Consider the following 17,096-nt stretch of genomic DNA (forward strand, 5'->3'; position numbering starts at 1 on the left):
TCTCGAACCCCAGGCCTGTCCTTCTGAATCTGAAGAGTCCATTGGGATCTGGGTAAATTCAACAATCAAGATGGGACAGAGGAAGACAAGGTCCTGAAGAGATTGCCCTTGGGGATCACATCAAAGGAAAATCAGAAAAAATCAATGAGAGAGGAAACAGAACACAGAAGGTCAGTTCAGGTGTTTCTGCCTTCATTAAATATTTCAAGATTCCAACTTGAAGTCACTGTCCCTCATTAAATTTCCTTAGGGCATTTTGTTCTCATAGCCTTTTATCATCACAGCCTTATTTTTCCTTTTCATAGATGGACAAAGAATTGGCCTAGAATGGAATAGGAGAGGGAGCAATGGGTTAGCTTACTTTTGGGAAGTTGCATAGCACTCCAAGACTATCAATTATCATAAGGCTCTCCTCACTAAGGCCCATCTTGTAAAAAAAAAAATAAATTCAAACATCAGAATTTTCCTGATGATACTAGAGAGCTGTGGGCTATGGAATGCCATGACTTCTGAAACATTGAAATTGTGGATCACTTCAAATACCACAGAGAGATGCAGGGGCAGGCAGACAAAGATGGGGGACTAATAGTGTTGTATATAAATAAAAAGTAATTACACAGAAAAGACTAATGGTTGTCACAAGAGGAAAGTATGACTGGAAAAGGAAGTAGGGTAGTCATGCATCAATCAACAACAAGAAAATCAACATTTATTAAGTGCCTACTATATGTCAGACAGGATACTAAGGAGTCCAAAGGCAAAAGTAAAGTGAACTGGACACTCAGGAATTTATGCCTACATATATGACTGGGTGTGGCATGTATAGAAGTATTTACAGAATAAATACAAATGCATATAATGTTCTTTTTTCCCCAATTGATATTTTCTTTTCTTTTTCCAATTACATGCAATGAACATTTTTCAACATTCATCCACATGCATATGCATATTTTTTAAGTTACATAATTTCCTTCCACTCTCCCTCCCCTCAGAGGCTAATAGTCTGTACATACACTTTTGTGTTTAACATGTTTACAGATTTATAGTTTTCTGTATGAGATATTAGGATAAGGGAAAAGAAAGAAAACCATGAGATAGGAAAAAATACATAAGAGAAATTTTTAAAAAGTGAATTTAGTTCATTCAGATTCTATAGGGTTTTTTTGGTTTTGTTTTTCTTCCTCTGGATAGGAATATAATACAGTTCTGAAGGCAAATAAGGTGGATAGAATACTGGACTTAAGAGACAAAAAGACCTGAGTTTAAGACTTATTATGGCCTTAGAAATTTATTAGCTGTGTGATCTTGGGCAAATCACTTAACATCTATTTGCCTCAGTTTCCTCTTCTAATTTTATAGAAGGGGGAAATGACAGCAGCTACCTCCTAGGGTTGTGGTGAAGATTAAATGAAATTGTTATTTTGAAAGGAAAGAGAATAATGGCTTTAAGGATGGAAAGGGAGGGAATTCAGGGAGGAAAACCTTCCTGTAGAAGGTGATACTCAAGCAGTTTTGAAGAAAACTAGAGATTCTAAGAGGCACAAGATAAGAAGAGGAAACATGTTAGGCATTGAGGTCAGTCAGTGTAAAACCCCAGAGACAGGAAATGACAGATCATTTATAAGCCTATACCATAAAGCAAGTAGAGGGGAATGACATACAATAAAGCTAGGAAGGAAGGGTGGGGTCAGCCTGTAAAGAGCTTTAAATTCCAATCAAAATAAATAGTTTATTGTTCAGTCATTTTTTCAGTCATGTCTCATTCTGTGTGACCCCATTTGGAGTTTTCTTGGCAGAGATACTGCAGTGGTTTGCCATTTCCTTCTCCAGATTAATTTACAGTTGAGGAAACTGAGGCAAACAGGGTGAAGTGACTCAATCACATAGCTAGTAAGTGTCTGAGACCAGATTTGAACTCAGGAAGATGAGACTTCCTCACTCCAGGCACTCTATCCACTAAACTACCTAGCAGTCCGCATAATTTTTATTTGACCCTTGAAATAAGTCAGAACTCTTGGGGTTTATGGGAATGGAATTTATGGAAAATGAATTCTAATTGGGGAGACTGGAAGCAGGGAGGTCAGTTAGGAAGTGATTACAATAGTATAAGGCAGAGGTGATGAGGAGGACCTGAATAAGGTAGTGGCTATATTAGTAGAGAGAAGGGACAGATTGAGAGAAAGGATGAGTTGACAACTGATCATACATGTATGGTAAATGGAGGGAGGAGTCAAGGAGGACACCAAGGTTGGGAATGAGTGACTGGAAGGATAGTAGTGGCCTTGATGGTAATAGGGAAGTTCTGGAGAAAGGTGAGTATTGGGGGAAAGATATTGATGGTGACTATGACAACAATGACAATGAAGATGATGATGTTGATGGTGATAAGTTTGCAAAGTGTTTTGCAAGTATTATTTCATTTTATCCTTACAATATCTTGTGAGCGAATGCTATTATCTCTGTTGTACAGCTGAAGAAACTGAGGCTGAGGGAGTTTCAGTGATTTGTTCAGGATCATACAAGTATTAAGAAGTTCTGTTGGGATGGGCTGAGTTTGAGTTGTTTAATTTGAAAAATCAAAAAGGCAATTTGTGATTTGGAATTGGAATTTCAGATGAACAGATCTAGGAGTCATCTGAATGGAGGTGGAAAATGAACCATTGGGAGTTAATGAGATCACCAGGTGAAAGGTTATGAAGAGAGAAAGTTTGGGGGGATACCCACAGTTAGTTGTGACAAGGCTGATGAATCAGGAAAAGAGACAAAGAACTGTCAGTCAAACAGGAAGAGAAAGATAAACTGTCATTAAAATCCAGACAGGAGAGAGTAAATAGAAGAGTATTATTGTTATTATAATCACTTCCTAATTGACCTCCCTGCTTCCAATCTCCCCAAATGGAGGAGAGCATATGTCAACAGTGTCAAAAGTTGGAGAGAGGTAAAGAATGTTGATTGAAAAACGATTATTAGAATTAGAAATTAAGAGAACATTGGTGTTTTGGGGTAGAGCAGTTTCAGATGAGTGAAAAGAGAAAGTATTTATTAACCATCAACTATCATGGGATAATTGAGTCAGCTAGATGGTGCAGTGGATGGAATCTCTGGCTTGAAGTCAGCAAGGTTCAGCTTCCAAAATTCAAATCCAAACTCAGACACTTGCTAACTGTGACTCTGGGCAGTTTCCTCATCTGTAAAAGGATCTAGAGAAGGAAATGGCAAACCACTCCAGGGATGGCAGGGGAGGCAGAGCTGAATCACCTCTGATTGCACAGGACTGACCTCATACACCTGGCACAACCCTTCAAAATCAGAGGTGAGCTGAGGCTCTGCCTCCCCTGCTACCCTCTCACTGCAGTCCCTGAGAGTATGTGGAAGGGGATTAAAATATAAGAAAACCAGAAAGGTAGAAGGGTGCCAGATTAAAAAGACATTTTATATTTGACCTAAGGGTGAGAGGGAGCCACTGGAGCTTATTGAATTGAGATGTGTGTGACATGGTTAGATCTGCACTTCAGAAAGATTTGTAGCTGAGAGGATAAAGGACTGGAGTGAAGAAAAACTTGAGACCAAATAGGAAGTCATTACAATTGTCCAGGAGCAAGGGGATAATGACCCAAACAATAGTGGTGGCAATGTCAGAAGAAAAAAAAGGGGCATATAAGAAAGATGTTACAGAAGTAAAACCAACTGACAACCAAGATGGAACAGTGTCCCAGAAATCCAGAGAGAAAGGGGTATTAAGGAGAAGAGAGTGAGTGATTGATTCAAAGGTGGTAGAGAGCTCAAGAAAGCTAAGGATTATAAAATAATTAGTAACACTGGAGAGAATTTTCATTGAATGATGAAATATAAAGCCAGATTGTAGAATTGAAAAGAGTGAGAAGAAAGGAAGGGGAGACACCTGCTGCAAATGACTTGAAGTCTTAGATAAGATAGCTGGTGGGGATAGATGGATCAAGTGATTTGGGGATTTTATTTTGTGATGAAGGAGGCATTTGTGGGCAGTAGAGAAGGATAGAGAAGGCAGATAGAAGTTGAAGTTAAGGGAGATGAAGATGGTGGAGAGGGCAATCTACTGAAAAAGGTGGAACGGAATGGGAATTACGATAGCATGATGCTTATCACATAATAAATATTGATTGAATAGGAACACTTTTGCCTTGGCATGGAGAAGGGCACCTCTTTATGTGAGACTAGGCTGAAGTGGGGGAGATCTGGGTGATACGAGATGAGGAAAGGAGGGGCAGTGGATAGAACTCTGGTCCAGGAAATTAGGAGGAACTGAGTTCAAGTGTGACCTCAAACACTTAATTACCTAGATGTGTGATCTTGGGCAAATGACTTAACCCCAATGCCTTGCAAAAACCAAAAGAGAAAAAAAAGAGATGAGGGGAGAAAAAGGAGCTTTCAGTAAATCCATTTTTTTTTTTTCAGGAAAATATGAGGACAAGTTCTCAAAGTTTAGAGGGTGGGGAGAAGGGGAGCCATGGGAGGTTTGAGGAGTGATGAGAAAGTTTGGATTAGCCTCTCTGGAAAATGGGTGAGCAAATTAGAGAAGTATAAAAAGATTAGCAGTGTAGCAGCAGTGAGGTTGTGTAAAATGCATTTGTAATGGATGCAGACATTGCAGTTTCATGATTTTCTCCAACTTCATTCAGCAGCATATGTGTATGATCTAAAGCAGTGGATGGTGGAAGTGATCCACAGCTGAGCTGAGTCTTGGCAAGGAAATGAGCAATAAAATTAGGGGACAAAAGACTTAAGAGGTCAGTGTGGAACTGAACTAGTGAACAGGGTTTTACTAAGGGGTCAAAATGAGGAAGGGATGTATAGTCAGCACAGGAGTGATACCTGGGAGAGAACCGAAGGGTTGGAGGAAATGGAGATCACAATGAAATCAAACAGTAGTGTTTGGAGTGACTCCATTAGTACCAATATCAAGTCACAAAAAACAGAGAAAGTCATTCACCTAGGTGGAGCTCCCTGGTGAGGATTTAAGGGTAGAAACAGATATGGGGCGGGTGTCCAACAAGAGAAGGTATAGATACTTCACTAGAGGGAGTTCCCACATCTATATATATATATATATATATATATATATATATATATATATATATATATATAAATATAATATAATGGGATTTTTAGAAGCTTCTTAGAGACAAGAATTATGTTTGTTTTGGTTTTGAGTCTCCATCTCTCTGGGCATAATATTTTGCACAGAATAAGCATCATTTCTTGAAATAACATTTCTTGAATAAAAGCAGAGCAGGGAGGGTTAAATTATAATGACCCTTAAAGGGCAATCAAATGTTAGAGAAGAGAGAGATCTTAGAAATCATTTAGTCCAACTGACTCAAATTATAGGTGAGGAAACTGAGGCCCAGAGAAGGTTTAAAACTCAGAGATAGATGTAAGACTGGAAGATTGGCAAGTCATGCTTAGAGCTAAAAAGAATTTTGTTAACTACATTTTACAGATGGGTAAACTGAGGTCCAGTAAAATTACTTGATCTGCCCAAGGTCATCTGGGCAGTAACAACACCACCATCGAGCATTTATATAGTGCCTACTGTATATCAGACATTGTGCTTTCTAAATATGATCTCATTTGATCCTCACAAAAACTGTGGGAGGTAGGTGCTATTATCTTCCATTTTACAATTGAGGCAACTGAGGCAAACACAGATTAAGTGAATTACTCAGGGTCACATACCTAGTAAGAGCCAGGTATTCCTGAATACCAATCCAGTGCTCTAACCATTGTATCACCTAACCAGAATTTTCTCTGACTCTAAATTTAGCCTCTTTACACTATACAGCATGTTGTGTTCCCAAGATTAAATAATTGTTCAACAGCCTCAGCCCAGCCAGTCAAAAACATTTGGGCACCTACAATGTCCTGGCTAAAGTGTGATATATATTAGGTATATAAGGAAAAATTGGTTCTTGTTTTTACTTATTGAAGAAGACCAAAGTGACATCACTATGTTACAGACAGATCACCAGGAGCTTGGAATGCTCTATCACAGATCAGGTACAAATAGTCCATGTGAAAACCTGGGGTGGTTACTTTAAACTTATGCATCTGATGTTTCTTTTGAACTGCTTCAATTCAGCCTTGCTCATAAAACACAGCACCCTCTCTGATGAGGACACACCATGCTGGGCAGTCCTATGCCAGTGTCTCCCATGTTGTACAACCAACTCCAAAGTTCTTAAGAGAGACCTTCAGAGTTTCCCTCTAAAGAATTGCTTCTTCGCACTGGAATGAGTTCTTGTCCAACATTCTTTTGTAAATTTATTTTCCCAATTAACACAAAATAAATTTTTAACATTAATTTAAAAATACTTTTTGTGTCCTAAATTCTCCCCCACTTCTCCCCCCCCCTTCCATGAGAAGACAATTGGAAACAGCACATACATAGTCATACAAAACATATTTCCTTATTAACCCTGTTGCAGAAGAGAGTACAGACCAAAAACCACTTCCAAAATCAATATAAAGTAAAAGCATTTGTTTTGATCTGAATTCAAATTCAGTCAGTTCTTTCTCTGGGGAAAGATATTATTTTTCAATATAAATCTTTTGGGATTAGGGCAGCTAGGTGGTGAAATGGTTAGAGTCAGGAGAACCTGAATTCAAATCCGACCTCAGACACATAATAATTACCTAGCCGTGTGACCTTGGGCAAATCACTTAACTCTTTTGTCTTGCAAAACAAAAACAAAATAAGACCTTTACATTGTCTTGGCTCATTGTATTACTGAGACTAGCTAAATCATTCACAGTTGATCTTTGTACAATGTGGCTGCTACTATATACAATATTTTCCTGGTTCTGCTCATTTCATTTTGTATTAGTTTATATAAATCTTCCCAGGTTTTTCTGGAACCAACTTGCAGTCATTATTTATTTATTTGTTTGTTTGTTTAGTTTTTTTAGATTTTTCAAGGCAATGGGGTTAAGTGGCTTGCCTAAGGCCACACGGCTAGGTAATTATTAAGTGTCTGAGGTCGGATTTGAACCCAGGTACTACTGACTCCAAGGCTGGTGCTCTATCCACTTCGACACCAACTGCCCCCTTGCAGTCATTTTTAATAGCACAATAGTATTCCATCACAATCACTTGTTCAGTCATTCCCCAGCTGGTGGGCATCCCTCAATTTCCAATTCCTTGCCACCACTAAAAGAGCTGCTATAAATATTTTTGTACATAATGGATCCTTTCCTTTTTAATTTGATCTTTTTTGAATTACAGACATAATAGAAACCTAGCATTCTTTTCTGAACATTTCTACACTGGCAGTTGTCAGTTCCCATTGACAAATGTGGAGTGATGACCAAGAGCAATGGTCTCCTGAATAAAGTGTGTGCCCTCACTTTTACAGAGCTTGTTTAACCAAAGGAGGGTGAAAGAAGAAAATCTTAGAATTAAGATGAGCAACCTAGTTGTCCGGTGGCTATCGTCTGAGTCTTCATCTGCTTGTGCCCAATGGAAGCTTGAGAATTTTCCTTTTCAGGGACCATGCCTTAAACCCAAATTATTCTGGCTTTCATCAATTGGTCAAAGATAGGTTTCAAGCTAAGCCCCATATGGACATAGATTAGGCCCAGGCTCAGGGTGAATGTAGATAGCAATGGTCTTCCTCTCCCAGTTTGATATATTTTTTTTTGACCAGGTAAAAGTGGCCTCATTTTTCTCTTCTCTGCTTTGATCACTGAATGGGCTTTGCTTCAGATAAATGAAAACTTGTTAAAGACCTTGGCTTACAAAGACCAAGGTCTCCCACTGCATTCCAGTCCATCTCCAGTATTCCTAATCCACATCTGACCATTGGACTCAGGTGACTCGGAAGAGTGTAAGGCTGGTGATTTAGCACAACTCTCCTTCACTTAAATCCAATTCACTTGCATTTCATGTCACCTTCCTGATGTCATGGTTCACTTTAAGAATGAAGGATTAAGGGAGGCTAGGTGGCGCAGTGGAGTCAGGAGTACCTGAATTCAAATACGGCCTCAGACACTTACTAATTACCTAGCTGCGTGGCCTTGGGCAAGTCACTTAACCCCTTTACCTTGCAAAAACTTAAAAAAAATGAAGGATTAACAACCACCACCACCTGCAGTGGTCCAGGCAATGTACTAAGCAAGGAGAATAAAAATAAGAAAGTCAGTCCTTGCCCTCAAAGAGTTTATAATCTATAATCTAATGTTTATCCTTTGTTCTCACATCTGGGGAGGTGATGCCACGACAAGCACATGAATTGGATGGGGGGGGCTGTGCTAAGTCACCAGTCTCACTTTCTCTTCCAGAATCATCTGAGTCCGGTGGCCAGATATGAATCAGGATCCCTGGAGATGGTCCTGGATGCGAGGCAAGCAGGGTTAAGTGACTTGTCCAAGGTCACACAGCTAGGAAGCGTCTGAGGTCAAAGTCGACCTTCTGTCCTTCGAACATCCACTGCGCCACCTCTGGCTGCCCTTTAACTATAATCCTATTACAAACAAAGGGAAAAGGAAGAAAAGACAGTCGAGGTAAGCCAGCTGGGCATGGTGGTGGATGGTAAGAGTCAAAGCACCAGGGCAGCCGGTGGTGAATGAAGTCCCTGTCCCCCCACTGCCATAGGAGCGCTAAGCCCCCCTTCTTGCTCCTGGCTGCTCTTCCCTCACCACCCCAAAGGCCACACCCGGGGGCTCCTGCCCTCCTGGGGGGCCCAGGCCAGGGGGCTCCCTTTCAGCGCCGGCCCGGGGAGCCGCAGGAAGCGCACGGGCCGCTGGCTCCAGGCCCAGGGCGGCCACTTCTCGGAGGTGCTCCCGGCCCGTGTAGTCCAGGGCCGGGCTAGGCATCTAGTGGGGGTTAAAATGGGGCTGTGAGAAGCGGCCTGGGGGGGGCGAGCGTGGGGCGGCCGAGGTCTTCAACTCATGCCCTAGCGCCCGCGGCGGCTTTCCGTGCCCTCTCCGGGCCTGGGTGTCCCCGTCTGCAAAACCAGGGCCGGCCCGGGCCGTGCGGCCTCCGGCGGCGCAGCCTACCTGCCCCGTGCGCCGCGCCTCCGGGCCCCGCCCCCAGGCCCCTTGCCCACCCCTCTCCCCTCCCCCTTTCGATGCTCGTCGCACACCCTCCCCCTCCTGGGCCGCTCCCCGCCCTCTCCTCAGAATGGGCCCCTCCCCTGGCCAATCAGAGCCCGCGCTCCACCCTCCGGGGCGGTTCTCTTCGGGAGCCAATCCCTGCTTCGGAGCCCGCTCCGGTCCAAACCGTCCAATCGCCCTGAGCGGCAGGGTGGGGGCCCCTCGGCGCTAGCCAACGGCCGTTCACGCCGGCGGCCGGGCGCGCGCGGGGGGGCGGGGCGTGCGGCGGCGGCGGCAGCGGCGGCGGCGGCGGCGCCAAGGAGGGCCGGGGGGAGGGAGGTAAACAAGATGGCGGCGGCGTGTCGGGTGCGGAAGGGGGAGGCGGCCGCTCGGAGCGCTCTGAAGTGAGGCGGAGACGCCGGGGGAACCGAGCCCGGGCGCCGGCCGCTCCCTCCCGCCTCCCTCGCTGCCTGCGTGCGCAGCGGGCCCGGTGCCGACTGGGCCGCATTGGATGGGCCCGGGGCCGCCCGGCCTCCTGAGAGCTGCCCCGCGCGGGGCCCGGCTGTGGGGGAGCGGCGGCGGCGGCGGCCTGCGCTGCGGGACCCGCCCTCACCGAGCCCGGTCCGGAGAGGCGGCCGCACCCCGGCCCGGCCCGGTCCCGGGCTGCCGGGGACTCGGAGGGTTGGGGGGAGGGGGCGGCTAGCCCGGGGGCCCCGAGGCCCCGGCCCCTTCCCCCCAACCCCCCGCCCGTTATCCGCGGAGGGAGCGAGGGAGCGGCGGCGACCCCTGCCGCCCCCGCCCCGGGAGCCCTCCCGGCCCGGACGGAGGGGCCTGGCCAGGGCCGGCGCCTGGAGATCTGGAGGGCGGAGGGGAGGGCGGGTGGGGGGCGGCGGGAGCAGCCTTGCAAGTTTACTTGGTGTCCTGCGCAGCCCCGCGCCCCCAACTCGTTCTTTGTTTCTGCTTTTAAAAGGGTCGAGGGGTCAGTAGGTCGCCTTGAGCATCCCCACTTCTGTGGATCTTTAGTGGGCTCTTCTCCCTCCCCCTTACCCATTTTTTTTTCCCTTTTGGAAGGAGTGGAGTCCTTAATCCCTGTCACTTTTTGGGGGGAGGGAGAACCCAGAGAACTGGGATTGGATTAGTTGGTTCCCATCCCGTTCCTCCCGGGTTTATTTATTACAGGGAGGGATTTCCCCAGGAGCGAGCCGGGTGGGTGGGAAGGAAAACTTCTCTGATCTCCTTCCAGGAGCTCTTTGGTGAAGCTCCCCAGGATCAGTGCCATCACACTGACCTTTGGGGGGACCCTCTGGAGGGAAGCGGTGGGAGAAATTGGGAGACTGAGTAAAGGGATGCCCCCTGTGCAACTTTGATAAGTGTTGAGGGCTTTGAACTTTTGGCAGTGTAGGGGAGGAGTCTGAGTGTGTCTGTGTATGTGTGTGTTTGTTTTGGGGGGCGGGGAATGGGAAGAGAGATTGATAGTCAATAGAGGAAACTCGAGCAATCAAATTAAAACCACCAGTTTATTTTCAAAGGGGGGGGTCAAGTTTGGGATTCAAGGTGCAAAAATCTCGGGAGCACATTCTGACTGCTGATCCCAGTTTGTATTTGGGAGCCATGACACAATGGTAATGGAAAGTCCTGAAAAGACTCCACTTTCCTTCTGTATTTGTCCAAGGGTCTAAAGTCCTAGAGAATGACCTAGCACTTAAGAACCCAACTTGGGCCTTTTTAGGGCCAACAGTGAGTGAGAAGACCTGGCTGAGCCAAAGCAGTGAGACCAGGTCAAAAACAAGCCAGGTGCCTGAGCAAAAGTTCTTGACCTTTTTGTTTTGTTTTTGTTTTTGTTTTTTCCTTGAGAGCCAGGCACTTGGGGTCCATTAGACCCTTTTCAGGGACTACTGAATTACATTAGTACAATCTTTGGAAGAGTTGGGTTTTGTTTTTTTTTTTTTCTTCTGTTTTTGTTTTGTTCTGAGAAGAAAAGTTGGGAAAACCAAGAACTCAAGATTGGATTAAGGGATCCTGGTGTGTCTAAGGAAACCTGGTTAAGGAGTTTAATCCAGAATGGATTTGGCAGAACCACAGCAGTTGGGCATGTTTACAGAAAGTGAACTGATGTCTGTGGGTATGGACACATTTATCCATCGAATAGACTCCACTGAGGTCATCTATCAGCCAAGGCGCAAAAGAGCCAAACTCATTGGCAAATATCTGATGGGGGATTTGCTGGGAGAAGGATCTTATGGAAAAGTGAAGGAGATGCTGGACTCTGAAACCCTTTGCCGGAGAGCTGTGAAAATCCTCAAAAAGAAGAAGTTGCGTAGGATCCCTAATGGGGAGGCAAATGTTAAAAAGTAAGTAGAAGCTTCTTGTTCATTGGAAATAATGTAACTACATCTAAACTTTTAGAATCTCCAAACTGGCAAACAAATGGATGTCACATTCTAAAGAAAATGTTAAAAACCTCCTTATTTACTTAGTCTCAGAGGTGGATGATAATCATAACTCTCTGGTTGTTAAACTGCTGAATGTAATATTAGCCAAATACGTATCAATAGCCCAAACCTATAAACCGTTGACATCTTCTCCCATACTCATAGCTATTTGTTTTATCATAGAGCTGCTTGCTCTGTTGTCTACAGGATTAAAGTTTGCATTTCCACAGAATGTCCCTCTAAGCCACTAGTAGATATTTTGCATGACAGGCTGCCAGTTCCTGGGGCCAAATAAGATTTGATTTGTTTATCCTGTTCAGAGGGGGCTCCTGCTGTTGCCAAAATGAATTATTTGCACCAGTTTATCAATCAGCAGGAAGAAAAACTCAAAATCTTTCTAACTTGTTTATGATGTAACATTAGAAACATCAGTGACTGTGGATTCAGGATTCCTGATGAGTTCTGTTTAGCGAAGCAGGTTGCCAGGAGTAAGAATTGCTCTAAATTGGAAGTCCAAAGACTTAGGTTGTGGTTCTTCTGATTCTGAGGCTGCTCAGTAGGAAAGTGACCTTGGGCAAGTCTTGGCCTTACTCCGGATTTGTTTCCCCAGTAAAATGAAGGGCTTGGAACTGGGTTAATTCTTAGGCCCCTTCATATTCTCTGTCTCTCTCTCTCTCTCTCTGTCTCTCTCTCTCTCTCTCTCTTTTAAGGTTTTTGCAAGGCAAAAAGTGGCTTGCCCAAGGCCACATAGCTAGGTAATTATTAAGTGTCTGAGGCCAGATTTGAACTCGGGTACTCCTGACTCCAGGACCGGTGCTCTATCCACTGTGCCACCTAGCTGCCCTCCAGAAACTTAGGCAGGTAGAGTGAAGACTTCCCTAGGGTCACACAGTTAGCAAGTATCTGAGTTTGGAAATGAATTCAGGTTTTCCTATTTATAAGACCTCTTTGACATTGTAGAATTTCTGATTTCTAGTGGTTTTATATTTTGCTGCCTTTACTGTTTTTGTACTGTGAACTGATCTCTTTCTGTAGCTGACTTTAGGCCCATTACTTCTAAGGGTACCTGTCAACTTGACAAAGAGGGTAGGGTTAATTATAGTAGCATGGCAGAATCAATTGAAAGAATTGGGTGGGTTGAGTTGAGTTCATTATAAAAATAAACTGTTAATACAAAATAATCATAGGGACAAGGACTGTCATTCTATAGGTATCTTTAGCACTTTCCCCTTTAGAGTGAGGCTTGACACCAAAGTAGGGAAGGTAAATTGACATTGTGCCTTTTTTAATTAATAATTTTATTTTTCCAGTTACATTCTATGGTAGTTTTTCAACATTCATCCATTTGCAAATTTATAAGTTACACATTTTCCTACAACCCCTCTCTCCCCTCCCCTGAATGGCAAAGAGTCTGGTAAAAGTTGTACATTTGTGTTTAACACATTAGTCATTTTGTGTAAGAGGATTTAGGACTAAAGGAAAAGAAAATAAGCCATGAAATAGAAAGAAAAATTATTAGAGAAGTTTTAAAAAAAATGTTTTTTTTTCCTGTATTATGTGAATAGCCATTGTCCTTAACAGGTCTCCCATTATCCTTCATCTGGGGAACTGCTGAGAAGAGCTGTATCCATCATAGTTGATCAATTCACAATGTTGTTGTTAATGTGTACAATGTTCTCTTGGTTCTGCTACCTTGGCTCAGCATCAGTTCATGTAATTCTTTCCATACTTCTCTAAAGTCTGACCATCATAGTTTTTTATAGAGCAGTAGTACTCCATTACATTCATATACTATAACTTATTCAGCCATTCCCCAGTTGGACATTGTGCCTTCTTAATAGAAACTAATTTTGAAAACATAATATCTTGTTAGAAAGTTAGAAAGTTCTATAGTTCTTTGGGGACAGTGTTTAAAGGTAGAACTAGAGTGGAGTTAATGGTATAGAGAGCAATACTGCTCTATATAAATAAAGTCTTGGGAGACTTGAGTTCTGGTTCTGACCCTTCCACAAAGCAGAGTGACCTTGACCAGTTTTCCTGATCTGGGCTTCAGTTCCCTCACCTATAAAAGGAGTGTTTGGATTAGATGATTTCCAGCAGCCCTTGTGCAGACTTTGTAGCCTGTTTGTGTAATCATTTTCCCATGTTTTGCCTAGGAAGGTGCTCTGAAACTGCCTTAATGCCATTTGATTTTTCCTTTGGTCTGTTTTTAATTTACTCACTTTTACTTTGCATAAGGTGCAGGGCCAGAATCTGTATTCAGCCTCATGCCATTCCCAAGTCCATTCACTTTCATTTTAACTTTCTGTGTCACTCACATGAGCTTTAAGCCTGGACACATTGCTTTCTGTGATTTGGGCATTTCCACCTCACCAAAATGGAAGTGTCAAGTTAATTCTTTGTTTAACCAGAATGTTTGGGATTTAATATTTCTTGATGAGACCTTAATGCTTTGGGGCATTTTTGAAAGAACTAGAGCGGAAGTGGGATGAATACTGACCCTGGGAGTTGGATTGAGGTCCAAGTTGTTGCTTTACCATTTATCTTAGAATTTTAGATGTGGAAGGACTTGGTACTCTAGTTCAACTTGTAACTCAGTTCCATCTCCAACAAAAGGACTCTGTAGGTTTACCATTGACATTTGACAAATATTTACTGAGTACTAGAGGTAGACTGGTGTAAAGGAGGCAATCCCTGGACCTTGTGGTCAGAAGACTTGAGTTAGAATACCAGATTAATTTAAACTGTGTGCCTTTGGATAAATATCCATTATGAATCTCAATTTGCTCACTTAAATTGAAAATAACTCTTATCCTGCCCATTTTTTGGGTTGTCAAGATATATAGATATACACACACACACACACACACACACATATGTGAAAACCCTATCTAAATATGAGCTAATAGTACTCTGGCTTGGTATTATTAGAAGATGGTTTTCTCTGTTGTCCTTGGGACTACCTGCCCCAATTAGAAGCATTAGAGGCATCCTTTTAAAGTTAATGTGTGTGTGTGTGTAGTTTATATTCTTCCTGAAAATAAACTTTCAAAAGAATTGACTGTGATCCTAACATCTCAACCAACATCAGATACAATTCTCAAAACTTCCTTTACCAAAAAAAGTACCTTTCACTAACTTAGAAAGGCAACTGGTTAAGAGCAATTGGACCCTTTGTTGAAGGGTTGCAAATAGATTTCTATTTAGAGATCTCAGTTATATCTTTGTGAATGTTGTCCTTTCAGAAATACTATCCAAGATGTAACTATTTTATGAACTTTTGTGGTTCCATTGGACATCAACTACCTTTACTGAAGAACTGATTAATTCTGATGAATGGGGTATAATGGAGGGAAATTGTTTTGGAATTGTAGGACCCATATTCTAGCCATAGGAGACTACTAGGTGTCTCAATGAATAGAGAGTTGAGCCTGGAGTCAGGAAGATCTGAGTTCAACTCCAGCCTCAGACACTTACTAGCTGTGTTATCCTGGGCAAGTTGCTTAACCACTGGTTGCCTTAATCCACTGGAGAAGGAAATGGCAAACCTTTTCAGTGTCTTTGCTAGGGAAACCCCTTGAACAATATGCTCTATTAGGTCTTGAGGTGTTGGACATGACTAAATGACTGGAAACATCAACAAAATATGGTCATGGCTCTATTTACTGTGACCTTGGAAAAGGCATAGAAATCTCTCTGAGCCTCATTTTCCTCAACTTGATAGACTAATGGACTAACACCTTGAAGGTCCTGATTAACTTGAAACCTAAGATCCTATGATCTTCAAACAATATCATAGAATTTCAGAGCTGAAAAAGGCAGTACCACATTCTGGGATGGGAGTTTAGAGACCTGCATTCCAGCCCTATCTGTGCCACTGGTTATCAGTGTGACCTTGGGTAAATCAACCCTCTGTTTCTTCATCCTCCTGTGTTTCTCTCCTCTTTCTTCATCTGTCAAATGAGAGCACTGAATACGATGGTTTCCAATAAGTCTCTACCCCTTTTTTTGGCCTTACAACACATCTTGTCTAACTTCCTTATTTTAAAGGTGAGGACCCTGAGAACACTGAAGGGGAAATGATTGTCTTAGATCCCATAGAAATTTAGTAGCAGAACCAGGGGTAGAACCAAGAACTCTTGACAGACTATATTGCTTTTCAGTTCATCAGTGCACTAATTGTACTATGCATAGTTTTGTAGAACAGGTTTCTGTGTGTTAGAAATTTTCTCTAACCTTTGCCCTGTACCATCTGCATAACATCGGATTAAGATCCCTAAATTTGTTATAAATATTAGAAACTGCCACCTCCTTCTTCCTCTAACCAGCTGTTTGGCAGGCTATGACTCATGCCCTCACATCTCAGTCCCCTTGTTGCCACACCCAACTGATGCTCTGAAGGAATCGACTACTGAAAATGATTTTTCTCTTTGGTCATATTGAGAAAATATTGATTTTTTTTAAAACCAGTGTCTATGACTGGATGTAAAATTTAGAGTTTACTTGGAGCCCAGGTGCATGTTGATAACATATACTTAAGAATGGTTTGTGATTTCATTGCCTTGGGTACTTAATTCACACCTTAGATTATTTCCATGAGTTGCTGTGGCCAAAGAAATTCAAACCAACTTGTGGTAGTTCTGAGATTGAGCCTTGCACTTAGCCAGGCTGAGTAATTGGGTGACAATTATTGCTGAACTGATACTAGGTGCCTTTGGGGCTGCACACTACTTTCCTGGTGAGAATTCAGGGTCACCTTCATGCCCTGAGGAGGTCTTGAATAGGGATGAAGTTGGGTGTGATTTTTTTTTTTTTAAGTCATGAGATTCTGGGTGAACTTGTTCTTTGAGTTTATGTCTAGCATGAATCAGCTGCAAGGAGAAAAGATCCTTTGTCTGTCAGAAGCTTTATAAACTAAACACTAATAGTCTCTCTTTTAATTAAGTGTCAGGGACCTTTGGTACAAACCTCAAAAGTATTATGCTGTACTTAAAATGTTCAACTTTTTTGTTTTATTTGAATATTTTGCCTTTAAAATACTTCAAAAATCGTGTACTTTGAAAAAGGTAACACAGGGGTTAACTTTATTTAGCTAATCAAGAAACCCCTGTGACAAAATTTAGCTGTTCAGCATTTCTCTTTCTTGCTGAGTAATTTGCTCCTCTCTGAAGCTGGAAATGACTTCCTGAGTAAGTATGGTGTTAAATTCATTATTAGATTTTTAGGAGTCTTTATTTGACTGAATGTGGAGAAGTGGTAGAGGTCTGGGCTGCCTATGTGGGGCCAGGGACTGTATTTGGATTGATTGGCAGATGCCTGGATTTGAATATTAAATAGTCAGGATTTCAGCAAGTTGAAAAATAAGAGCTTTGGATTTAGTCAACTGTGATTTTTGTGAGGTGAATTAATCAAGTACAGGCTGTTAGAGAATCTTACTCTTTTTTCTTCCTGGGCAAGATCAGTATTGGGAAAATTTTGCTTTGAGAATATGAGCAGAATATGAACTGGTCTGAATTCCGATGGCTATTAACCCATTGCTTGCTTAGGAGCCTAGCTAGACAAAGGTCTTGGATGTCTCTGGTTATTTCTCTGTTT

The 17,096-nt window shown here is 42.7% G+C and overlaps 1 protein-coding gene across 7 annotated transcripts in view; it reads left to right on the forward strand.

The window, feature by feature from the left end:
* Positions 1-9,421: 9,421 nt before the first annotated feature.
* The window catches only part of STK11 (serine/threonine kinase 11), a 178,549-nt gene continuing 170,874 nt past the window's right edge, over positions 9,422-17,096 (forward strand). For 3 of the 7 annotated variants that reach the window (XR_012472088.1, XM_074204530.1, XM_074204531.1), the window contains exon 1: positions 9,424-11,420. Coding sequence is in view for 4 of the 7 variants with exons in the window: in XM_074204530.1 (XP_074060631.1) it covers positions 11,131-11,420 (290 nt within the window). In the remaining 3 variants the exon portion in view is untranslated. Of the gene's footprint in view, positions 11,421-17,096 lie in introns of all 7 variants that reach the window. The other 4 variants (XM_074204528.1, XM_074204529.1, XM_074204533.1 and 1 more) reach the window with 2 other exon arrangements.

Source organism: Macrotis lagotis, chromosome X (genome assembly GCF_037893015.1).
Source record: "Macrotis lagotis isolate mMagLag1 chromosome X, bilby.v1.9.chrom.fasta, whole genome shotgun sequence".
Classification (NCBI taxonomy): Eukaryota; Metazoa; Chordata; class Mammalia; order Peramelemorphia; family Peramelidae; genus Macrotis; species Macrotis lagotis.